The sequence below is a fragment of the Lathyrus oleraceus genome, chromosome 3 (genome assembly GCF_024323335.1).
Source record: "Lathyrus oleraceus cultivar Zhongwan6 chromosome 3, CAAS_Psat_ZW6_1.0, whole genome shotgun sequence".
NCBI classification, from domain to species: Eukaryota; Viridiplantae; Streptophyta; class Magnoliopsida; order Fabales; family Fabaceae; genus Lathyrus; species Lathyrus oleraceus.
Genome location: NC_066581.1, coordinates 72,787,109 through 72,813,712, shown reverse-complemented (window position 1 = coordinate 72,813,712; position 26,604 = coordinate 72,787,109). Strand labels below are relative to the sequence as shown.

General features: G+C 33.9%; 2 protein-coding genes across 2 annotated transcripts; both read left to right on the top strand.

Annotated features, from left to right (window-relative positions):
• Positions 1–401: 401 nt before the first annotated feature.
• On the top strand, positions 402–6,769 carry LOC127132640 (kinesin-like protein KIN-14I). Its single transcript, XM_051061601.1, has 19 exons — positions 402–889; positions 1,152–1,318; positions 1,557–1,700; positions 1,861–2,097; positions 2,197–2,268; positions 2,632–2,700; positions 2,844–2,918; positions 3,009–3,140; positions 3,229–3,310; positions 3,430–3,525; positions 3,633–3,806; positions 3,893–3,999; positions 4,092–4,272; positions 4,455–4,614; positions 4,708–4,961; positions 5,083–5,246; positions 5,336–5,518; positions 5,871–6,379; positions 6,456–6,769. Exons 1-19 carry the CDS (start codon positions 772–774, stop codon positions 6,583–6,585), a joined length of 3,054 nt encoding a protein of 1,017 aa, XP_050917558.1. The 5' UTR covers positions 402–771; the 3' UTR covers positions 6,586–6,769.
• Positions 6,770–18,935: 12,166 nt separating this feature from the next.
• On the top strand, positions 18,936–23,580 carry LOC127132639 (syntaxin-42). Its single transcript, XM_051061600.1, has 8 exons — positions 18,936–19,365; positions 19,617–19,893; positions 20,162–20,251; positions 20,523–20,600; positions 22,453–22,530; positions 22,611–22,676; positions 22,896–22,976; positions 23,129–23,580. Exons 1-8 carry the CDS (start codon positions 19,166–19,168, stop codon positions 23,234–23,236), a joined length of 978 nt encoding a protein of 325 aa, XP_050917557.1. The 5' UTR covers positions 18,936–19,165; the 3' UTR covers positions 23,237–23,580.
• Positions 23,581–26,604: the final 3,024 nt, after the last annotated feature.

The window sequence follows — 26,604 nt, the reverse complement described above, 5'->3', positions numbered from 1 at the left end:
GGATGAATCTTAAAAAAAAAAACTTGATCTAATAAAAAGTTTATAAAATTATAATATAAAGTATAAAAATAAATGAAAATGAATAACCGTAAATCAATGACAATCATATATTCCATCGAATCAGTCTGGAAATTTTAAATTATTTATATAATTTAACAATTTAAAATATTTTAATTTTAATATATGTATAATACTTTTTTATAGTCATAGTGACTACTATTAAACTCTAAAAATAATATAATAACAATAATATATATATATATATATTCTTTTAATTCGTAATCCACAGTCCATAAACAAACAAAAGAAGAAAAGGAAGTGGGATATTTAAAGTGCACGCGCCATGAAAAGAAGTGACCGTTTCGTTTGAGAAAAAAAAAACGAAAAGGTTTGAAAAGAGAGAGGTTTGGAGCTAGGTTCGGGACCGAGGTCTGTAACTGAAAAATAAAAGCAACGGTGACTCGGTGTGAGTATACACCTATTTTTTGATACCGAGAGTGAGTGTGAGTGTAGAGAAGAAAAAAAAAGGCTAAAGGTGAGAGAGTGATTGAGAATTTTGGTAACAACTAACAAGGAAAAAAAATCTCAACAACAACAACACTCAATGCGATACTGCATCTTCAACCATAATATTTCACACCTTTTTTTCATTCTCTCTCTGCAATTCCACTTTTCCCAATTCTCATCCCATGATACTCTGCATTGTTGATAAACTTTTTTTGTTACTCTCTCTTGTGATTTGAGTGATTCTTCTCTGAGGAAGTTCCAGTTATGGAATCAGAAGCATCCGTCTCATTTTCAGCTGCATCTCTCGTGGAAGACGTACTTCAACAACACGGTCATGGCCTCAAAGATCTTGATTTAGAATTCAGGAAAGCAGAAGAAGCTGGTATTTTCTCTATTTTCTCTTTACTTTTCTCACTTTTCATCCAATGTTAATATTTCCATTGCTAGTTGTTTTTTTTTTTATGTTACTCTATCTTGTAAGTTGATCTATCTAGCACTGACATCTCTAAAAAAAAGTTTGCGTCATAAATGTTAAATGATTTGACTGAATTTTAACTAAAATTTGTATCATTAAAGAATAGTTATGTGGATTTTGTACTATCATTTAATTATCCGGAAATGGAAAATGTTGATTTGATATGCAGCATCTAGAAGATATGAAGCGGCAGGGTGGTTGAGAAAAATAATTGGAGTTGTTGCTGCTAAAGATTTACCAGCAGAGCCATCCGAAGAGGAGTTTAGGCTTGTTTTGAGAAGTGGAATTATCTTATGCAATGCTATTAATAAAGTTCAATCTGGAGCTGTTCCTAAGGTGTGAATCTAGATCCTAGTTTAATTTAGTTTACTTGGATTTATGCTATTGTTTGTTTACATTTTAGTTGAGTTGAATCAAGCTATTAATAAGCTATGGTTAAGGTTGAATTGATTGGGAGCAATCGAGTTTTGGATCAATCCTTTGCAAATCTAGATAAATTAGGCCCTTTTCCTTAGATAGAAACTGGAGGGTTAAGAGGAAATCATTTTTTTACATTTTTTTTTTTCGTTTTCAGGTTGTGGAGAGTCCTATTGATTCTGCACTGATCCCCAATGGAGCACCATTATCCGCGTATCAATATTTTGAAAATGTGAGAAATTTTATGGTGGCCATACAAGAAATTGGAGTTCCTACCTTTGAGCCATCTGATCTGGAACAAGTATGTAATTATGCATTAGATAGATATTTATTACCCTGACTTCAGTTGTTAATTAGGAATAACCAGAGGTGTATCAATGTGAACTCCGTTATTGATAGAGATATACTTAGCACCTCATGTTTGCAAATTCAATAATGAATTATTCTGATGAATTTTGTAGGGAGGAAAATCATCCAGGATTGTGAATTGCGTTTTGGCTCTTAAGTCCTACTGTGAATGGAAACAAAATGGCGCAAATGGTGCGTGGAAATTTGGTGGAAATCCCAAACCTACTATTTCTGCTAAATCTTTTGTGAGAAAAAACTCGGACCCATTCACTAATTCCTTGTCAAGGACCTCTTCAATCAATGAAAAAACTCTGGCTACTCTTAATTCTGACATTGAGTCTAGTAAAATGGTAGGTAAACTTGATTTTTTTTTTATAATTATACTTACTCTGGATTAGACTTATTGAACAAGAATAAGTATTGGAATTTTCACATTTCTATTTTTGCAGTCTGGTTCCCTTTCTTTGAGTACGCTTGTTCGTTCTATTCTGTCTGATAAAAAGCCCGAAGAAATTCCAATGGTAAGGGGATATGTGGCTCTGTTCTATGTGTTTCACAATAACAACTGAAATTCATCACAACTTTATAAATAAAGTTAAACCTTATAAAGTATATACATGTTACATTACTTGTTCCAAAACTCATAATTTATTAACCATCAATTTCATCATGACTTTATCAATGTTGAAATTAGCTTCTGCATCTCAATTTTTAGAAACTCTATCATTTAACTTCTCCATGAAAACTTATTAACTTATAAGAATAATCTTGTTAGTGAAGGGTCTTTTTTGTTAGCTAAAAACTAATCCAATCTAGGCCTAAATTTTATAGTGTCTTAAATTGCTTCTTTTTAACTAATACTTTTCTTCTTCTGCATGGAACAGTTGGTTGAATCTGTTTTGAACAAGGTAGTTGAGGAGTTTGAACACCGTATTGCAAGCCAAGGTGAACAGGTATGATACTTTTTTCTTATAATAACGCCATTAGCTATTAGGGGGCCAGACTGTCATATTACGCGCTATTTGTTTACCCCATTCTTAGTGAATAATTGTTCTTGCTTAATGTTCTTGTTACTTCCTTATCATGTAACTTACAGACAAAAATTACTTTAAGAGATCATGTTTCTCAAAAAAATGGATCTGCCTCAATGTTTGTCGTGGCAGATAAAAAGGTAACATGAATCTTCCTGATTAGCATATTCCAGAACCTATATGAAGATTGGAAATGATTTATTTAAGTCAATGATTTTTTGATTGATTAGGTGGAGAACAAGATTCATATGGTAGCTAAGAAACAGGATTGCATTTATAAAAATCGTATGGATGCTGAGGAATTGCAAAGCCAACACCTTAAACAGAAAGTGCTTTTTGACCAACAACAAAAAGACATTCAAGTATAGAATCTGAAATAGTAAATAACATTTTATTTTTGCAATTTTTTCAACCTGAAAGTTAAATATTTCGGTTTTCCATATTTTTTAGGAGCTAAAGCTTACTCTTCACACCACAAAAGCTGGTATGCAGTTCATGCAAATGAAATTTCGTGACGAATGTTCCAATCTTGGTAAGGATCTGTGATCAAAATGCACTACTTTTTTTTTTGCTTTTGTTCTCCTCCTTCTCTTGGTGTACAGGTGAGTGAATGAGAAGCTGCATCTTGCATAACTTTATTTTTCTTTGTAGGAATGCATATTCATGGCTTAGCTCAGGCTGCTTCTGGATATCATAGAGTTCTGGAAGAAAATCGCAAACTATACAATGAAGTCCAAGATCTAAAAGGTAATACGATTATGGTTGTCTGGTACCTTTAGGTCCAATTCCCACTCATGTCTTTATAAGGTTTTCTTGTATCCAATAATTGAATTAGGGGTGATTTTGTTTGTTAGGAAGTATTAGGGTATATTGTCGAATAAGACCCTTCTTTCCTGGACAACCAAACCAATTGAGCGCAGTAGAAAATATAGAAGACGGAACGATCACAGTTAGTATTCCTTCGAGGAGTGGGAAGGGGCAAAGATCCTTCAATTTTAACAAAGTCTTTGGACCATCTGTCACCCAAGGTTAGGGTGGCACTTCTAGTTTCTGATTTAATTTTCTCCTAGATTTGTATTTTTTAATTCAATTGAAATTTTAATTCTTGTTGCAGCGGAGGTATTCCTGGATATGCAACCACTTATTAGATCTGTTCTTGATGGTTATAATGTCTGCATATTTGCATATGGCCAAACAGGATCAGGAAAAACTTACACAATGGTAAGGTCCATTAAAAGTTTTCCTTACCAAAATTTTGAAATTTTTATTTTTATTTAATGTTCTTTTCCTAATTTATGTTTTTTTACATGTAGACCGGACCAAAAGAGATCACTGAGAAGAGCCAAGGTGTAAATTACAGGGCTCTAAGCGATTTGTTTTTTATAGCCGAGCAAAGAAAGGACACTTTCCACTATGATGTTTGTGTTCAAATGATTGAAATTTATAATGAGCAAGTCAGGGATCTATTGGTCACCGATGGAACAAACAAAAAATATCCTTTTATCTCTTATTTTATTCTCTTTTGAAAATATTATAAATACTTTTGAGCTTTGTATAACTTAAAAAGTTACGATAACATAAGTAACACTCTAGAAATTTTCAATAACTCTTGGTTAAGTTCTTCTCACAATGAAAACAACCTTTAGTCATGATGTTGCGCTTAACCATTAATACATTAGAAATTCATAGCAGCTCTCACAAAGGGCTCAGTGTGCCAGATGCAAGCCTTGTCCCAGTTTCATCAACTATTGATGTTATTGAACTAATGAACCTTGGGCACAAGAACCGTGCAGTTGGAGCAACAGCCCTTAATGACCGTAGTAGTCGATCTCATAGGTATACCCTATTCACTTTGTTATCCTCTCTTGTTTTTGTGATGGTATTTCATAGAGAGGTGTTAACTTTATCTTAAAATTTTCAATTTTGCAGTTGCTTGACTGTTCATGTTCAAGGAAGAGATTTGGCATCCGGAGCTTCCCTCCGCGGATGCATGCATTTGGTTGACTTAGCAGGAAGTGAGAGGGTAGATAAATCAGAGGCCACTGGAGATAGGCTAAAAGAGGCACAACATATTAACAAATCTTTATCAGCTTTGGGCGATGTCATAGCTTCTCTGGCTCATAAAAACGCACACATACCTTATAGAAACAGTAAACTCACACAATTGCTCCAAGATTCACTTGGTAAGTTTAATTGAAGTTAGTTTGATGTCTATGTTCTTTTTTGGTTCCAGTGTGATGTGATGCATTTTTTTTTTATATTTTGCTGCCTATGTTCTTCATAATGTTGCTGAGTTTATTTCAGGAGGACAGGCCAAGACCCTGATGTTTGTTCACATAAGTCCAGAAAGTGATGCAATTGGAGAGACAATTAGCACTTTAAAATTTGCAGAAAGAGTTGCGACAGTTGAACTTGGTGCTGCTCAAGTAAACAAAGATGGTGCAAATATTAAAGAGCTCAAAGAACAGGTTGATATTCAAATCTAACATCTCTGATTCTTCATCATAATTTTTTAACTTCAGTTATATCTTAGTCTAACTATTTAATCATGTTTTAGATTGCTAGCCTTAAAGCAGCACTGGCAAGAAAAGAAGGGGAATCAGAACATTCTTTTTCTGGAAGCTCTGAAAAATATAGGACAAAGGCTGAGCTATCCCCTTATCATTTAAGCCAGAGGGTTGTTGACTCAGGCGACCGGCTTGGATACAGGCGACCAATGGTTGAAGTTGGCAACATAGAGGTATGCACGTTTAATTTCTCCCTCTGCACAGAAAAAAATGGTGAATGCAACAATACAATAATCCCCTATATTTTAGTGTAGAGAACAGACACATGGTTACTAAGGATTAATGAAATCCTCGAGATACAGTTTTTATCGCAAAACTCCCTACACTGTCTAGGAACAAACACTTTAAATATTTGAAATTGAAAACTTGTAGGCCAAGCTATGCAGAGACTTTTCCAAATAAAGTTCTTTTAGATATTTTTCTTTGATATTAGATTTTGTGAGAATGACTTCATAAGGAAAAATTTGTTTGGTTATTACTATTCCATGTTGAACTCGGATATGATTTAAACTATTCTTCTTGCAGCTTCAGAGTAAAACCATATTGGGACAGAAAACTAAAAGCGTTGATTTTGATGAGATATCAGTAAACTCACCACCCTGGCCCCCAGTAAATAGTTTTGGACAAAATGAAGTTGAGGATGAGAAAGAAACGGGTTCCGGAGAATGGGTTGATAAGGTAATGGTAAACAAGCTAGAAGCAAACAAAACAGACAACAATCTCTTGGGTTGTTGGCAAGAAAGCAATGGAAACTTATCTGAAGCCTTTTATCAAACGTATCTCCAAGATTCTTCCAAAACGTATTCAGAACCGTCAGAACAGTCCTATAATATGTTCACGGGAGGTCACCAGTTTAATAGCATTATGGCTTCAGATGATAACATGGATGAGATTGATGCCGCAACCAGTGATTCCTCAGAACCTGACTTGCTTTGGCAATTCAATCATTCTAAACTTACCGGTTTGACCAATGGAATTGGATCAAAGACTATTATGAAATCCGTCTCAAAGCCAACAAAAAGCCCACAATTAAGGTAATGTAAAAGATTTTATTTTTCTTTCTTTAACAATTTATTGGATATTAATAACCATTATTTGTTAATTTTTCAGCAAGCGTTCTAGTCATTCTTCTCTTGGTGGTCCTTCACCTTCATTGAAACAATCAAAAGTTGTCTCACATAAGACAGGAAGGAGTCCAGCTCCTGTTGACATGAAACGTAAAATTGGGGGTAGAAAGTAAAACATGTTATTGAAAATGTAGAGTGGTTTTTTATTTTTGTATTATAATTTTGCTATAATTTTTTCATCTTTGATTTGTTATTTTTATGATATGTAATTACACAGATAATGGAGCAACAGTGCCCGTTGCTTTGCTTGTATCATTGATTTTTTTTTTTAATTTTTTATACTGTAGCATTTAAAGATGTAAGAACTCTTTTTTCATGTTTAATTAAGAAATCATATATATATATATATATATATATATATATATATATATATATATATATATATATATATATATATATATATATATATATATATATATATATATAAACTAAAATCAAAAACAGCAAAATAGGGTTTTGTAAGGGTCTGTAGTTCTGGAAAAATTTAGGTAAGAAGATCCTTCTGAAACGGTAGCAAAAACAAACAAGCACTAAATGTGTGGAATTTAAAATGGACGAAAACAAAATGAATGCAGAATATATTATAAAAGTAAACATACTTATATGAGAATAAGTTTAACAACAAACATGCAGTCATTTGGTAATGGATTCGATAAATATACCGAGATGTATTGAGAAATTTGAATTGAGCATTATATAAAAGGATATTTTCTCATTTATTGGATTAGAGCTAATGATCGAAATATACACAATTGTCTAGAGTGAAATAATAAACAATGTTATTCAGCTACAATAGATTGTTGCTTGACTACAAGTATTAAACTTTAAGTAACTCTATCTGAAATGTAACAATCTATTGTAGTTGAAGAACAAATTGTTGTTTGACTACAAGTATTAAACTTTAACTAACAATAGATTGTTGTTTGACTCAAAAGCACTAAGTTCAAGTTGCATAGCTTGCTTCCAACAGTCAAATTTGGAGGTCTCGGGATAAGTTTTAGGTTCAGTGTGTGAAACTAGTTCCAAGGAAAAATGTGACTAACTAGGAGATACTTTTTTATAGGACATGAAATTAGAGATATGATACATATTATCTTTGGATGATTGATTGGTTTGATGCAGTAGTTGAATTGCATATATAATCTTACAAATATAATGAATGATGTCTCACTCTTAAAGAGGCTATAGATGAGGTGTGTTTATCTTATTATTTATGGTACTATAAGTGTTAGGATTTGTATGATTAATAGGTATGTTGTGCTCAGGAAGTGTGGTTTCAGAAGTTGTGGTAGTATGGTCTGTTGGTGCAAAGGTAGAATGAATGGAAATATTCTATTAAGAATGACGGCTACAAAAACATGATAAAAGTTACAATGATTGTCACCCTATTTATAAGCTAAAACTAGGGTTACTAGAATAGGATAAAATACTAAAATACCCTCTAACAAACTTAGGGGCTAAGAAAATAGTACAACTAATAAATATGAATTACTTCTAATACCATCCCTTAATTCATATTCCATCAAAACTTATAACACCAATTCCATCCCTTAATCTGAGAAATTGATCAGTCTTGATAGCTTTCGTCAGAACATCTGCCAACTGTTTCTGAGTGCTGCAGTGTACAACTTCTAACACTCCCCTCTGAACTTGATGTCTCAGAAAATGATACTTGGTCTCAATGTGCTTGCTTCTCCCATGCAACACTGGGTTTCTGGCAAGATTGATTGCAGACTTGTTGTCAATCATCAGCTTCAGAGGTTTGTTTACTTTAATCTTTAGATCCTGCAGTAGATTCAGAATCCACACAGCTTGGCATGCAGTAACAGCACCTGCAATGTATTCAGCTTCACAAGTTGACAACGCCACAACAGGTTGCTTCTTGGAACACCAAGAAATGGGACCTCCCAGAAATTTGAATAAGTACCCAGACGTACTTCTTCTGTCAACTCTGTCTCCACACCAATCAGAATCTGAATAACTCAGAAGTTCTGACTCATCCTTTCTTCTAGAAGGAAATAATACTCCATACTTCAGAGTTCCCTTGATATACCTCAGAATCCTGACAGCAGCTTGGTAATGGGACCACTTAGGTTTACTCATGAACCTACTAACCATCCCAACTGAATAGCAAATATCAGGTCTGGTATTGCACAAATACCTCAGAGAACCAACCAACTGTTTGAAGGTTGTAGCGTCCACATCCTTTCCATCAGAGTCAGAATCCAGTTTCTGATTTGTATCAGAAGGTGTGACAGCAATCTTACAATTCTTCAGATTAAATCTCTTCAGAAGTTCTAATTCATACTTGAGCTGATGCAAAATAATACCTTTCTCAGAGTATCTGAACTCCATCCCTAGAAAGTATGTCATTTTGCCTAGATCAGTCATTTCGAATTCATTCATCAGAACTTTCTTGAACTTGGCTATCTCCTGTTCAGAACTTCCAGTCAGCAGTATATCATCAACATATAAACATACCAGAGTCATATTTCCTTCAGAAGTATGCTGAACATAGACGCCGTACTTCATCTCACATTTCTGAAAGCCTTGCTTCTTGAAAAATGAATCAATCTTCTGATTCCAAGCTCTGGGCGCTTGTTTCAATCCATATAGAGCTTTGTATAATCTGTACACCATCCCTTCCTGATTCTTTTTCACAAATCCAGGAGGTTGTGACACGTAAACTTCTTCTTCTAATGGACCATTCAGAAATGCAGATTTTACATCTAAATGCATCAGAGGCCAATTCCTGTTAGCAGCTATTGCAATCACCATTCTGATTGTTTCATGTCTTGCTACAGGTGCAAACACTTCAGAGTAATCCAGCCCAGGTTTCTGTAGAAATCCTCTGGCTACCAACCTTGCTTTATGTTTGCAAATTGAACCATCTGGCTTTAACTTCTGCTTGAAAACCCATCTGACGCTGATGGCTTTCTTGTCTTTTGGAAGTTCTGTCAGCTTCCAAGTCTTGTTTCTCTCTATAGCATCAAGTTCTTCTTTCATGGCCTTCAGCCAGAGCTTCTGCTTAAGAGCCTCTTCTGTACTCATGGGTTCAGAGTCTACTAACATGGCACACTGAATAACTTCTCCTTCAGAGTCTACTTCAGTGTCTTGCAGCATGTCAAATTCTGCATATCTTCTGGGGATGTTTCTGATTCTTTGTGGTCTCTGAACTTGTTCAGAGTCTTGAGCTTCAGAGTTTCTAGCTTCAGATGGTTGACTTCCTCCAGAGCTTTGACCATCTTCAGGGGCTGGCATATTTCCAGAGTCTGAATTGCCACCAGAATCTGGATTACCATCAGAGTCTGGATCATCAGAGTCACCTTCATCTTCTGAGTCTTCTCCAGAGTCAGAATCACTATCAGAATCAGAATCAACGTCAGAGTTTACTCCAACTTCAGAAATTCTTAACTCTGACCTTTCTTCAGAAGTTCTAACATCAGAATCAGATTGAGACTTATCCCAATTCCAAACTTCTGATTCCTTCACAATCACATCTCTGCTGAATTCAATTTTATTGGTTTCTGGACAATAGAGCTTGTATGCACCTGTACTGTGGTACCCTATCAGAATCATCACTTTGCTTCTATCATCCAGCTTCTGTCTTCTGGCTTCTGGAACATGTTTATAGCAAACAGAACCAAACACCTTCAGATGACTAACACTTTGCTTATCTCCAGTCCACTTCTGCATTGGAACTATTTCCTTCAACTTCTTCGTAGGACATCGGTTGAGTACATACGTTGCAGTGGCAACAGCTTCTCCCCAGAGCTTCTGAGGAAGCTTCTTCTCCTTTAGCATGCTTCTCACCATATCAAGCAAAGTGCGGTTTCTTCTTTCAGCAAGACCATTGTGTTGAGGGGTATAAGGAGCAGTAACCTCATGCTCAATTCCATTCTCCTCACAGAACTTCTGGAACTCTTTGGAGTTATACTCACCTCCACCGTCAGTTCTAAGAATCTTCAACTTCTGACCACTCTGGTTCTCAACCTTCATTCTGAACTTCTTGAATTCATCAAACACCTCGTGTTTAAACTTAATAAGGGATACCCATGTCATTCTTGTGAATTCATCAACAAATAACACAAAGTATTTATTCCCTCCAATCGATGCTACTGGAAATGGACCACACACATCAGAATGTACAACTCCCAAGGCATGTTTTGCTCTTGGAGCAATTTCTGACGCAAATGGCAATCGTGGTTGTTTTCCTTCCATGCAAACTTTGCATGACTTTTCAGGCTTCTTAATTGCAGGAATTCCATGTACCAACTTCTTTGAATTCAGATGTTTTAAGCTTCTGAAATTCAAATGACCAAATCTTCTGTGCCACAGCTCACTCTCCTTCTCAGCACTTGTTGCACTAAGACATTCTGAGTCTGCAGTTCTGACATTCACCTTGAATGTTCTATTCCTTCCCTGTTCTGACTCCATAATCAACTTCTGATTGTAGTCATACAGCTTCAGAAGATTGTCCTTCATGGTAACTGAAAAACCTTTCTCAATTAATTGTCCCACACTCATCAGATTGCTTCTGATGCCAGGTACATACCACACGTTCTGAATCAATGCTGTTTTTCCATTGTTCAGAATCACTCTGACATTTCCCATACCTTCTGCATTAAGATATTTGTCATCAGCACATCTGATCTTTGTCCTCTTTTCAGAGTCAAAGTCAACCAGCCATTTCTTGTTTCCAGTAAGATGATTTGAACAGCCAGTGTCCATATACCACCAGTCTATCAGATCCATATCATCAGATTCAGAGGCCATCAATAGCACAGATTCGTCATCAGAACTTCTGGCTATATTTGCTTCTTCTGATTTTCTCTCCTTGTTTGACCAACAGTCTCTAGCAAAGTGACCAAACTTCTTACAACAGTAACATTGGATTTTCTTCTTGTCATACTTCTCTTTTCCCTTCTGAGCATTCTTTTGTCTATCAGAGGTTGAGCTTTCTGACTTCTGACCACCATCAGATCTTCTCCTGGCTTCTGACTGCTTCTGATACCTCCTATCAGAAGTTGCTTTCAGAGCCTGCTGCTCTACTTCCCTTTCAGAAGTTCTCTCAGTCAAACGCAACTCTTGCGCTTCTAGACTGCTCTGCAGCTCTTCAATTCTCATGGTGCTCAGATCTTTGGAATGTTCTATTGCTACCACAATGTAATCAAATTGAGAGGTAAGGGATCTCAATACCTTCTCCATGATTGTTTCTTCAGAAAGAGTTTCTCCACACGCTTTCATCTCATTAGTGATCAGAATCACTCTGGAGATGTATTCAGAAACTTTCTCATTATTCTTCATGTTGAGATTCTCATATTGCTTTCTCAAGGACTGAAGCTTCACCTTCTTCACTGATGCGTCACCACCATAACATCTAACCAGTGTGTCCCACGCAGCCTTTGCTGTCGTTGAATCTGCAATCTTCTCAAACACATTTACATCAACACATTGATGAATGAAGAACAATGCTTTCTGATCCTTCTTCCTTACTTCCTTCTGCGCGTTTTTCTGTTCATCCGTCGCATCTGCTGCTACCGGAACATAACCATCAGTGACAAGATCTAGAACATCTTGAGCACCGAACAGTACACGCATTTGGATCATCCAACGATTCCAGTTTTTACCGTCAAATACTGGAAGTTTGGTGTTCATGTTGCCGTTTCCGTTCATCTTTCTACCTTGCACAGTACACTCAGATTTCTCACACAGTGTTTCCCAACCCACAGAATTAAAATTCTGATCAGATTTTGTTCAAGATTCAACACGAATCTAAGAATCAAAATCAAACACACAAGACCTCACGTTCACTCGTGTTTCCCGTGTTTCCCAATGAATCCGAACCGGAGCTCTAGATACCAATTGTTGGTGCAAAGGTAGAATGAATGGAAATATTCTATTAAGAATGACGGCTACAAAAACATGATAAAAGTTACAATGATTGTCACCCTATTTATAAGCTAAAACTAGGGTTACTAGAATAGGATAAAATATTAAAATACCCTCTAACAAACTTAGAGATATGATACATATTATCTTTGGATGATTGATTGGTTTGATGCAGTAGTTGAATTGCATATATAATCTTACAAATATAATGAATGATGTCTCACTCTTAAAGAGGCTATAGATGAGGTGTGTTTATCTTATTATTTATGGTACTATAAGTGTTAGGATGATCATGAACTGATCTTGTATGATTAATAGGTATGTTGTGCTCAGGAAGTGTGGTTTCAGAAGTTGTGGTAGTATGGTCATCGTATTAAGTTAGAGAGTAGGAAGTATGGTCAACAGGTGTGGATGAATGGATGGATTCAGATGTGGGTGTGAAGTAATTCCAAGAGTTATAAGATGTTTGAAGGGATGATTTGTAAGGGATGATGTGTTCATGAAATATGGATGCATGGACACAAAAAATTCTTTTGAATTGATATCCAATAGAACATTACCTTTCATGTTAGAAGTTTATCCTAGAAAGATGGATTTCCTTGCTTTGGGATCAAGTTTGGTCCTATGAACATGTAAGATAGATGTATAACATAAAGATCCAAAGACTTTGAAGGATGTAATGTCTGGTATTCTTTCATACATGACCTGAAGGTGATTTGTATTTTAGGATAGAGGTATGTACTCTATTGATAATGAATATGGAAAATTTGAGGGCATATGACAAATGTGATTTAGGTGGTTTTGATTGATATAGAAGGGCTTTACCAATATTTAACACATGATTTTGTTGTTTATTCTCAACCCTACTATTTTGTTGTGGAGTTTCAACACAGGATTTTGATGAATAATGCCCTTTGATGCATATAATTGTTCTAGCAAGAATTAATGATCATTGTTTGCCTTTACAATCTTGTGTGGTGTGGAATTGGATAATCACCATGGTTATAAAGTTTTGAACATGTTGAGATACTTCTGACTTATTTTTTAGAAGAATCATCCATACAAATCTTGTATGATCATCGAGAATAGTTAAAAAGTATCAATGATTATGAACAAAATGAATGGCTAAATGACCCACATATATCAAAATGTAAAAGCTCAGATTTACAAGAGGCAATAAAATGACTAATACTGAATAGTAATTTTCTTTGTATGGCTAAATGGCATATATCACAAATAGCATTGCTATCAAAATATGAGTACAATTTTGACAATTGCATATTTTTTTTGTGAGATGCATGACCTAGTCTGAAATTCCAAATAGTTGACTGAGGTATTACATAGTTATTAGTATTTATCTTTATAACAAAGTTGGTAGTCTTGGATTGGGATGCAAGGTACTGAGAGATGGCTTAATCTACAAGGTTTTGAGAAATAGCTTGGGCTTCAAGGCGAGGTCCATCTATTTGCAATCTATATAAGCCTTATACTTCACTATCCAAATCAATTATCATTTTGGTATTCAGTTCCTGCAAAATACATTAACCAACAAAAAAATATGTATAACATCTTAAAGTTTGACACAGTTTTGAAATAGAAATTAAGCTCAAATGAAAATTTGGTCAAAATAAAACATTTGTAAGGTAGTGTGTGAAAAAGGTGATGTTTCATGTATAATAAACTATGACATGATTACCATTAGAGAGGCTAATCCTAACAGGTTTTATCTTATAAAAAGAACTTAACAAATACAAGGATGAACACACGCTGTTATTGGCTCTAGAGTCCAAGATGCAAAATTAGGACTGATAGGTTTAGAAACATTATTGTAAATAATACCTTATGTGGATTCTACAAGTGAATGACTTATTGAAACTTGATTTATGGTTGAAGTTTAAGTTGAGTTGGCCAAATTTTCTTGTTGATTTGGTGGCACGACAACAGAGGCATATTTGGATCGATGAGGGAGATAATTGAGATAATATAGAAAAGATCAAAGAATAAAGTGAAAAATGAAGCGAATGCAAGCTGAAAAATAGTTGCAGATCAAGAAAATGAATGGAAAAAAAAGCTAATACAAACTGAAATACAGTTACTTGTCAAGAACAATGAATGAAAGAGAAATATTGAATGAGAAGTGAATGAAGCTCATAAGTGTACTTTTGATACCATACTGCTAAATTGAGTATTATGGAAGAAGATTTTCTCATTAATTGAATCATAATTAATGATCAAGTTATATACAATTGTCTAGAGTTACACCATAAACTATGTTATTGGACTACCTGAATTGTAAATATAATGCAGCTATCAATTTATATTGTCTACATGCTTTATTAAGGTGTCTTCATATAAGTTTTTTTTTCTTTTTTTTAATAATTTAGAGGTTTAAAATATGGGAAAGATTAAATGGAGAAAAATAGACCTATTTTATATCTAATTATACGGATAGGAAAGATTCATCCTAACAAATTGTGTCTAACTAAACTTTTTTTCTTAAATATTAAAATTATAAATTTAAAAATCTCTAAAATATTTAATAGGTAGAAAGAAAATATCTCATAAAACATAAACATGAGAGAATATATATAAATGAATCAACACTGACTTTTGAAATTAAAATTCCTCGTACCATTTAGAATTTAGTATATCAAATTGTATTAAAAAAGTTATTCAACATATATCATATAAAATAAAAATAAAAATATTATTTTCATTCCATAAGAAGGAATTCATTCTAATGAGCATAAATGTTTAATCCTATAAAATGATATAAAATAAAATATATTATTCTTTATCTTTATCATGTGAAATTTTCTTTCGTATATATGATTAATTTACCTTAATATATGAGTGGTTTTCTCCATCAAATATGTTGAGAATGTAACAAGTGTGAGTAATGTGGATAATAGTCCCATATTGTTTAAAAATGTGGAGACTTGAACATTTATAAATAAGAGAACTCACTCACCTATCACCTTAAGATTTTGGATGAATATGTGGTATGTCTCTCATAAATGTGTTGCTCTAAAAGAAGAAGTCACACAATGTTCAATGCTCCCTAGTGAAAAACTCCTATAACATAAGGTATCACGAGGCTTTGGTTCGAGATAGGGACCGACTTACTTGTATCGAAAGTCAACGGTGCCACAACGGTGGTGAGTAAGAAAAGTAAGAAAAACTTCCACTTGAGAGGGATCACTGTGGACTCACACTTGGGGGATGCGTTGTGTCGCTCTAAAAGAAGAAGTTCTACAATGTTCTAATATTCAGTCATAATCTATAGGTGAACTAATGTTATTAAAATAACTAGTGAAATACCCTTCCTATTGTTCGATTTAGAGGGGTGAATAGACTCTTATTAAAATATTTGTCCGATTTTTCAAAAATAGAATATCAGTGGATTTTCAAAAATGCGCCGAAGTCTTTAAGCGAAAATAAAGATCTTATGCTTATAGTGAAATTCAACAAGTTAACAATTACACAATTCAAAAACTTCCAGATTGTTCAAAGATAATGATTAATTGATTAATAGTATATTACATGAGGTGTATCTGTACAATAATTCAATTAATGTCATATTCTAACAACACTAGTTTTCCAGAGTTTAATCAGCACTAAAGCTCAATTAGGTATCAATTCTAACAAAATCTAAGCATGTTATTATCCTATGAAAAAACTAAATTGCAAGAGCGCCCGCGCGCGCGCGTGTGTGTGTGTGTGTGTGTGTGTGAGAGAGAGAGAGAGAGAGAGAGAGAGAGAGAGAGAGATTACACCGGGATACATAATGGTTCAACTTTATCGTCCTCGCAGGAGCATAATCCACTACTTAATGGTTTCCCATTAGAACTTGTTTTCTTCCATTATGTTTTGAAAAATATTGCAAGAGTTCATACAATCACGAATCCACAATAATATTGAGAAAAATAAATCTCCTATATAGGTCTTGACTTATATACAACTTAATGTCAAACTCTTATGCAAAATCTTTACTCGATTCTCTCTTCTTGAATCTTTCAGGTTCACCAATCTGCTCATAGTCTTCGTGTGTGACAATCACCTCTTGATCCCACTGATTTATTGAGCATTGAACTATATGAATATTCATAAGAACCCCACCTTGTCTGTATCCTTCCGCATAGTTATTACCAAGGTCAGCTGGAAAGAAGAACCTCCTTCTCTTCAATGGAATTTGTCACCACCAACGATAACAACCTCAATCTTGCAAGCTTTCTGAAAAGCCTTACCAAACCTTCAAGAAAGATTCGTTTCAAGATAATGTCTCCCTCAATCAATTACAAATCTCTTATTATCAAGATCTGAAATCAAAACTAGAGATTGAAGATGAAATAATTTCTATTTGCAAGAGTTTTTTTAGTTTTAAAAAACGAGAGGGTGTTGATTTCAAAAAATCACAATGTAGATTACGAAATTGTCACTTTCAAAATAAGATGACAAAATGAACTTATATGTGCTTGAGATTAATCACAAAATTGCATGGAAAAAGTTATTTAGATTCGAGTCAAGAACATTTTATGATTTGAGTCAAATGAGCAAGTGAAATGGAATAAGAAAACATAAATAATTTGACCAATTTCTCATCTGATTCGAATCACCTTATAACTCTGATTCGAGTCATTAAGGCTCATGATTCAAATCAAGTACACAATCCGATTCTAGTCAATTTAGATAGATCCAAACAGAGAAATGTGAGAAGATATGTGATTCGAGTCAAGTAGGAAGTGTGATTCAAATCAAATGAGGCAGAGGCAGTCCAAATATGTCTGATTCGAATCAAGTGCAACTTTTGATTCGAGTCAAGTGCAACTTTTGATTCGAGTCACAAGGCTACATGATTCGAATCAAGTTAAAAGTGTGATTCGAGTTACAGATTTTAAAAAGTTTTTGTTTTCCACTGTTCAATTTGATTTAAGTCTGAACATGTACATGATTTAAGTCATGCAAATAAAATCTCAAATTTTTATGATTTTCAAAATACTTTAAGATTTTCCTTTCAGCCTAACTTGAACTAACAACACATATGGTTCTTGTTCCAATAACTGAACAATTGACTGAAAACATCATGATTAAGCTCAAACAAAACAATTGAATTATGCATGCTAAAAAACAATTCGATTTAAAACTTGATTCAAAGATGTCCAATCATGAAGGAGACTTGATAAACAATAATAAACGAAACTAAAGCGACGAGACAGGCAACAAAATCGAATTAGGGTTCTCCCCCTGAATGTATTAGGGACATGCAACTTCATTACTCATAGAATTGATTTCTTTTTAGAGGATAATGACATAATTAATTATCCCCTTACTAGGAAAACGATTACTTTGGAAGGGTCAAAATATCTGATTTAGACAAGGACGCAATTTGTTAACCATAATCTCAATAATAAGCTTGTAAATAATGTTACATAAGCTAATAAGTCTGATTCCTTAAATTTTTGGGGCAATCTACCCTACGAATTGTTGCGATAAGAGTCTCAGAAAGAGAGGAGTGAATACTACATGTCACAAAAGCATCTGATATAAGTTAGACAACGTCATCTCCAACTATACACCAAAAATGTTTAAAGAAGAAACTCTGAAATCCATAAGGGCCAGATGTCTTGAAATGGTGCATTTGAGTCAACGCATAAGTAACTTCTTCCCTCGTCACCTGTCGAGTCAAAGAGTGTTGGACTTCTTTAGTAAGGATCAAATTCATAGTTGACTATCCATACTAGCGGGGAGTATAGGAGATGTAAGGCAAAAAAAACCCTCTAATAATGATATGTGATTCTTCCTTAAGAAGGATGTCATCATTGCATCAAACAACATTGGAAAGATGAAAGTCATGAACTTTATTTCTCTTCTGCCTGATTACCGCACTTGTATGAAAAAATTGGTGTTACAATCTCCCAATTTAATCTAATAATCTATATCCTTTTAATACCAATGAATTTCCTCTTCCGCAAGGATCTCATCATACTCATATTGAAGTATCTGTTAAAGATAAATTAGTTTTGCCGAATCTATTCTCTCCAAAAAAATATAAGAAAGAATAGAATCATCGATATTCAATAACTTGTAAAATAAACGATAAAATTAAAAAAAATTTATAAAACTTCAATGCGTTTGTGAAAAAAACAATTTTTTTATTATGAAAAATCATAAACAACCACTAAGAAAGAAGAGAAGAGATATACTCTCTTGTGATTTAAAATATTTTTAAATACGTTTTTAAAATATTAATCTGACATAATAAATACAATAATTTTGATTAGTTGTGAGTGCAAAACTTCTTTTATACAAACGTTGCAAATTATTTTACAACAATCATTAAACTCAAAACTAAATTATCTGTAATTATTTACGGATGGTGCACGATACTCTAAATTATTTTTGTACTTTCAATTAATAATAATCATATATTCCATTAAATCAGTTTTAAATTTTAAATTACATATATAATTTATCACTTTAAAATATTTTCTGAAAGTATTTTTACAAAACAATAATTAAATTAAATTAAATTAAATAACAATCAAAGAAATGAAAAACGAAAAAATATGAAGAAACGTTTACCGGTCAGTCTTTCTTCTCGAGTAAGAGAAGAAAATTCCGAGGCTAATTTACCAAACAACCCCTCTCACAATTCCTAAACCCAAAAACAGAACCTTCACACCCATGGTTATGGCGTAGTTGAATTCCACCTTCCAATTCCAATTTCCACACCGTTCTCAGAACCAATCCACTCTCACAAGTCGAAGAACCAAACCATTTCACAAACCCGATTTCAATTCAATGGCAACGAGAAACCGAACTGTAGAGTTCAGAAAGTACAGAGACACCGTCAAAAGCTTACGAACTCCTCTTTCTTCGTCAGCTTCCGCTTCTTCCGGTGGTCCTGTCATTGAAATGGTTAACACTTCGCTTCTTCGTTCCAGTAACCGATCTTCGTATACTCCTCTCAGTACCCAAGACCCAGGTCCATCTTCCTCTAGGTTTTTCTCTTCCCCTTCATACTCTTCTATTTCAATTCCATGCATTATAGCGATCATAGTGATATAAATTATAGTAGTATTAGAATTTGACACAATAGTTGGATTAAAGTTGTTGAATTTGGTTGTTCCTAATTGATTTTCAACTAACATTTCAGTTTAGAAACTTGTTGGAATTGGTACATTCAAAATGTGTATTTGAAATTTGAAAGGGATTGCAATTAATTATCAAATATTGTGTTTTGCTGTGTTAGTGATGCGTTTACTGTGGGTTTGCCGCCATCTTGGGTGGATGATTCTGAAGAAATAGCTACGAATATACAACGTGCAAAGGTTAAAATGTCGGAGTTAACTAAAGCTCATGCGAAGGCTTTAATGCCCTCGTTTGGTGATGGTAAAGACGATCAGCGTCAGATTGAGACGCTATCGCGGGAAATTACAGCTCTCCTCAGAAAGTCTGAAGTGAGGCTGAAAAAGCTTTCTGCTGGTAGAGGATCTTCTGAGGAATCTAATGTCAGAAAAAATGTGCAGGTAATTTTGTTGTAGAAAAATCGTATGCAGTGCACGCTATTCTGCTTGCTCTTAGTCAGGTTATCTTTAATTCCACTATGAATAACTGCTGTTATTGGTGAACTATATAGCTTTAGTCTCCCCCACCCTTCAAAATCCAAACCTTGCCTTTTCTCGTTTCTCCTTGTTTTTCATGTATTATTCTGCATTAATTTATATCCTGTCTTTGTTTGGCCTTTTCATTTCTTTTAATTTCACTTAACTTATTTTCTATTGTTCCTTTCATCAGCGTTCACTTGCTACAGACCTTCAGAACCTGTCAATGGACCTCCGGCGGAAGCAGTCAGCATATTTGAAACGGTTGCAGAAACAACAAGAGGTTGCAACTTTTCATGTGTAGCCTATTTTTCAATTCCAAATTCTTTCATATCATCCTCCCACATTTATACTGTACCTTATTCTTTATTTGGTACAAATTTATGTTTATTAAATTGTTTCTGTTTTTTATCTCTTTTTCTTTTAGTATTTTAATGATTGAACTCATTATCACTTGCCCGATTCCCAACCCTCAAGTCCTCTGTGCCTCGAACTGCACCTGTTTTTATTTTATATATTGTCACTGACTTCTATATTTGGTTGTAATCACACAGGGTTATGATGGGATTGACTTGGAGATTAACTTTAATGGGAGTAAATCTCGATTGCAGGATGATGGATTCGATGATGTGGTATGTTGTTTATTGTAATTATTCTCTCTAGCTGGAATAAACAAGTAACTTTTGATGATTTTTCTTCCCAACCAAAGCAAAGTTGTAATGGTGAAGCTGCAAGATTTTAGTTCAAACTTGGCAGTTACTTGTTTTGACCCATTACATTCCATTAATTGCAAAAGTTGGGGGCGGGGATGCTGGGGCATGGTATAGGACTATAGAAAAATATAACTTTCAAATTAATGTTAGTATAGTAGTTTTTTTTACTAGGTTTTTATACTTGATTTTGGGACTAAATCATGTTATGTCGGATTTTAAAATCACAGTTCTGAAATATAACGATGTTATATCATTATATATAGGGCATAACCATATAACAATAGTTTTTAATAATTGCTAATTAACAAATAAGGTGCATATTTTTCTGTGTCATGTGTTTTTGCATTATTCTAGCTTTGCCATGAATGCAATGACATTTCTTTATTTTTCTCTCTTTCTCGCCTCTCGCCGTTTCCTCTGGTTAGGAGGATTAGGTATCCTCAAGAACCTTCTATTCATGAGTTTTTCTTGTTTTGCTGTGGGTTTTAGACACTTGAGGACTTATTCAAAATGTTGTGTTCATTTTTATTTTATTTTATGTGGAACAACTTCTTTCGTCTTACGGCCACCAATCCACCTTTTGCTTATTCTCAACTTACATTTTGATCACCATATGCAGGTGGTTAGTGACAGTGGCATTTTCAGAAACAATGAACATGACTTTTAGCATTTTTAAAAATACTGGTTTTGTATTCTGAAATTCACAATGAGACAGCTAGGCAAACATAAATTTTCTACAGTAATTTATTTTAGAAATGAGAATAGGAGGAAATGGAAAAGGTACACATGACCTTGTTTTCCTCTATTTTTATCTATACCCAGTTGCCGGTTCGTGGATGACGTTCTCTTCAAGTTTGTGCTTGAACCTTTGGCTACGAGCTGGTGACCCATATCTTTTTTGGTTTAAACCTGCAATCTCCTCTTCAAGATGAGGATGTTGTAGTGGATGTGTGGTAAGACTCGACAGGATAAAATTAGAAATGAAAATATTAGAGTGTGTCGGGGTAGCGCCTATAATAGAGAAGATGGTGGAAAATAGACTTAGGAGGTTTAGTCATGTAGAGAGAAGATCTGTAGATTCTGTAGTAAGGAGAGCGGACCAGATGGAGAGAAGACAAATAATTCGGGGAAGAGGAAGGCCTAGAAAGACTATAAGAGAAGTTATTAAGAAAAATCTCGAGATTAATGATTTGGATAGACGCATGGTCCTTGATAGAAAATTATGGTGAAAGTTGATCCATGTAGCCGACCGCACCTAATGGGATAATGCTTAATTGTTGTCATTCTATTCTTCAGTTCTGATGTGCGTGATTCATTAGTTTACCATACTGTTTTTAGCGTAATCATATTCTATTCTTCTTCGTTAAAATGCCTTCTCTTTTTCCTTCTTCAGTAACAGATTAGTCATATTATTATTCTATCTATTCTAATTTCTTCTTAGTTAAAATGCATTTTAGTTTTTCTCATTTTCTGGTTAGTTTACCGTACGTACTGTTTTTGGTGTTATCATATTCTATCATCAATAAAAGTCAGTTGTTGCTATTAAATCCAATTATGTATCTGTTTCTACAACACATCATGTAGGCTCTTTGAACTTGAGGAGGGGATTAGTGCGATTCATTAGGGTTTTTTCTTAAGGGTTTGGTTTCTTAGGCCAACTGTTTCTATCCTTAGCATGATATGCTAATGAAATATATATTTTTTCATTCTGTTTCATATCCTGATGAAGCTGTATCCAAAGAAAGAGATAACGATATTTGATTGGTTTCAGGGTTTTAGTGAAGCACAAATGACAAAGCTAAAGAAAAATGAGCACATATCAGCGGAAAGAGAAAGAGAAATTGATCAGGTAATTTGAAGGAACTGTTTTATTGCTTGTAGACAAATAACTTTGTTACATCTTGTCTGACCATGTGAAATTTACTGTAGGTCGCTAGTTCAGTCCACGAACTTGCTCAGATCATGAAGGATCTCTCTGTCCTTGTGATAGACCAGGTTACTGCTGACTCTTTAATAATAATTTTTTTATGGAGAAGGGACAATTATCATTAATTAAAGTGACAATAGTGATAATTTTACAACTGTTGTCTTCGATTGTTTGAACTCCGTCCCTTGAGTTGAACTTCTTTAACAATTGCCCACCCTCTTGATTGTAAAACAAGATGGATTCATTATTAGAGTGAAAGGTAACTCAAGAAGCTGATATTCGTGCAGGGAACAATTGTAGATAGAATCGACTACAACATTCAGAGTGTTGCTACGACTGTTGAGGAGGGCTTTAAGCAGTTGCAAAAGGTTCTGTTTTCTCTTAGCTTTTGAAGTTATTACTAATTGTAGTATATAAGATTTTGCATATTCTTTGTGAGTTGGTGCATTTATAGACATCTGTTTTGAATATTTTAGCTGCTTTAAGCACGATACCATCTCTTAAAACATTTTATTTACAGGCGGAAAGAACACAGAAAAAAGGAGGGATGATTACATGTGCAACGGTCCTTGTTATCATGTGCTTTGTCATGCTAGTTCTGTTGATAATCAAGGAGATAATCTTCTAGCCACATTAAATACCCGCATTACATTCCATCTTACATGACAGCTAATTCATTTTCCTCGTGTCGATGTGAATCAAATCGGCCTCCGGTTGAAGACAGTAAGGTTCAGCGCCTCAAGTATTGGAATTCCTTTTTTTAGGGCCCTTTACAAAAAATTAGCCATTATTGATCTTCAATGGCAAGAGGGGATGGCAATGTAGAAAACTACTTGTTGCAAATATATAATGTACCCCCACAAAATAGTTTGTTGCAGTTTAGGCGCCTAAGATTTTATAGATAAATTTGTACATATCAAATAAACAGCGAAATTTGAAAGTGCTATATCAAAGAGCGATCATGTTATTTTACATTACTTTTATTACAAGATAAATTTTTTTAGTATACCGGCACAAAAAAGAAATTTAATTCTTTTTCAAATTTAGAAGTAATTTGCAGTTATTGATAAGCATTTGTGAGGTTTGCTGTTTTTAATGCATTCACGGGGAATATCTCCCTTTTTGTCCTTTTTGGTCCCACATGTTGCATACCAAGTTGTGCTGACTATCTATAAAATTACTATTAAAATATTTCAGTAAATCTTTATTTTTGAAATACAAAATTCGGTGATCTAGAAACTAATAAATGGCACTGACAGAGGATAGGTGGGATAGTTGAAAATAATCTTTTTGTTTTGAGCTTTATTTGAATTCTAGCACTGTTGCTAAAGCTTTTTGATAGATTTATTGACTAAATTAACTAAGCAGTGCATCAACGGGAGAATTAATTAATAATTAAATCTTCTCTGTATCTTATTCTACTTCTTTTGTCTCAATAATTTTTTTTAAGATAAGAAACAAGAAATATAATAATTTTATAAAACTGTCCTTAATTATTATTGGTTGTTATAAAGATATAATATGATATAATAATTTGAAAATAGTATAGATAATATTTATTAGGGAATTAATATTGAATCTAAAAGGTTTATTATGTTGGAATAAATTTTTTTAATTAGAAAGACTTATTTTATGACAGAAGAAATATATATTTAATATTTTTTTATTAAATCATCACTAGATATATAGTGATATTTTTTTAAATCATCACTAATTATGCCAACTCAACAGAATTTCAAAAAATTAAAACAACTTAATTTCTTTTGTAACACATCAAAACACAACTTGTTCACCCAGAAGAAACAAACATATACATTGTATGTCATGTCATTGGACCGTTTCATTTGAAAAATCTAGACTCCTTGAGTTAGTAGTATAACATTCATGCCTCCTTGTTTGGTCCCACATATTGCATGGCAAGTTGTCCATACCATATATAAAAATATCAAAATTCAGGAAATCTTTATGTGTGAAATTCAAAATTCTTGTGATCTAGAATAGGAGACACTAAAAGAGAGAAGGGTTTTAAATGAAATTCACGTAGTCAGTTATTGCGGGACTGTAATCGGTTATAATTATTTTAGAAAGTAATAATGAGTTAAAATATAAAGTTTATCGAAAGTGAGATTATATATTTATAATAATCGATTATCGTTGTTATATATTTTAATTGTTGAAACAGCTGTAACCGATTACATAGTTTGCGTAATCGATTACAAATAGTTAATTTCAGTTTTTAACTTTGTTACTTGTATCCTAATCAACTATATTTTGAATATATATTCAAGAGGTATCTCAATGTTAATATACAAATTCTCACCCTAAATTATATTCTCTCTCTCTCAATTCTAAGTTCTAACATTTGACATCAAGAACTTGATTCGATCCACCAAACACCTAGTGTGCAACATAAATTCTGTCTCCAATGAAAGAATCTCTGTAAACTTACCCATTCTTGATGCGAATAACTACGATAAATTGTGCAAACAAATAAAGGTGTTGTTTGGATGCCAAGATGTTCTTGAAGTGATCAAGAACGATGTGAATCCTCTTGTCGAAGGTGTACCAGATGCACATCGAGCAACACATAAGAAAGAAACTAAGAAATATTTTAAGACGTCGTTTTGATCCATCAATGTGTGGTTACACACAACTTTAAGAAAGTTGGTGATTGCGAATCATCAAAGCAAGCATGGAAAATCTTCGAGAAGGCATACATAAAGGCTGACAAAGCGAAGGTAGTGAGGTTACAAACTCACAAACGTCAATTTGAGTTGATTCAAATGAAAGAGAAGGAGACCATCAACGATTTCACAACGAGAATTACTTGATTGATGAACCAAGTAAAATCATGTGGAGAAACAGTCACCTTCGCAGTATATTGTCGCAAAAATCTTACACTATTTAACACCAATATTCGACGATGTGATCGTAGCGATTGAGGAATCAAAGGATCTTGCGATGATGAGCAAAGAGAAGCTACAAAGCTCTCTTGAGGCACATGAGCAGAAAATGGAGGAAAGATATTGTGATAAGGAAAAGGAGAAGATCGTTTTGCAAACTCGTTTCAACGAGAAGGATAAGATATCGAAAGGAAAATGACCCATGAAGAGTAAACAATTTTTTTTTAGAATTTTGGTAGAAACGAGTAAAATGACACCACATTAGTGGCCGATGGGATCAATGAGGTTTTGATCATGAGAAGGGATGGTGGACATTCCTTGATCAAAGATGTGTTGTATATTCTAGGAATCAAATGTAACCTTCTAAGTATTGGCCAATTATTTTACAAGATTCACATGGAGAATAAGGTGTTACGCGTTATAGATGCAAATAGGGTTTTGGTCCAAAAAGCTCATATGACTACCAATAGAAATTTCAAGGTTTAGTTGAAGGTTATTGTAGAAGTGAATATCAAGTGTCCGATTTGCTGACCAAATGAGTCACAATTGAAGTGTTCAAGAGATTGAAGAAGATCATGAGCATGGAAGACTTGGAGCACTTGAAATAAGGTGACATGTTAAGTGAAAATCACTAATTCAAGTGTTGTAATTGATTACTGTAGGGCTGTAACCGGTTACAAATGTATTGGAAAGTGACAAGGAGCTAAAATAGAAAGTTTGTCGAGGGTGTAACCGGTTACACGTTCGCTGTAACCGGTTACCACTATTATGTCTTTTAATTGTTAAAACAATTATAACCGGTTATAGGTTTTACATAGTCGATTATAGGTAGTTAATTTCTGTTTTTAACTTTGTTACTTGTATTCCAATCAACTGTATTGTATATATATACCCAATGAGTATCTTAATAAATGTTAATAATACAAACTCTCACACTCAATTATACTTTATCTATTTCTTTCTCTCCCTCTCTACCTCTCCACACTCAATCACTCCATTTTTATCAATTGTTTGATTCCAAGTTCTAATAGAGGTGAGTTAGTTGAAATAACCTTGAACTTCTACCACTATTGAAAAAAAACTTATTAACTAC

What these genes read in the sequence shown, in the direction of transcription:
- LOC127132640 (XM_051061601.1), top strand. Translation starts at nt 772, where the DNA reads ATGGAATCAGAAGCATCCGTCTCATTTTCAGCTGCATCTCTCGTGGAA. An exon ending in AGCCCGAAGAAATTCCAATG is followed by an intron (nt 2,269 to 2,631) that starts GTAAGGGGATAT and finishes TGCATGGAACAG; the next exon opens with TTGGTTGAATCTGTTTTGAA. An exon ending in ATTGCTCCAAGATTCACTTG is followed by an intron (nt 4,962 to 5,082) that starts GTAAGTTTAATT and finishes AGTTTATTTCAG; the next exon opens with GAGGACAGGCCAAGACCCTG.
- LOC127132639 (XM_051061600.1), top strand. Translation starts at nt 19,166, where the DNA reads ATGGCAACGAGAAACCGAACTGTAGAGTTCAGAAAGTACAGAGACACC. An exon ending in GGTTGCAGAAACAACAAGAG is followed by an intron (nt 20,252 to 20,522) that starts GTTGCAACTTTT and finishes GTAATCACACAG; the next exon opens with GGTTATGATGGGATTGACTT. An exon ending in ATGATGGATTCGATGATGTG is followed by an intron (nt 20,601 to 22,452) that starts GTATGTTGTTTA and finishes GATTGGTTTCAG; the next exon opens with GGTTTTAGTGAAGCACAAAT.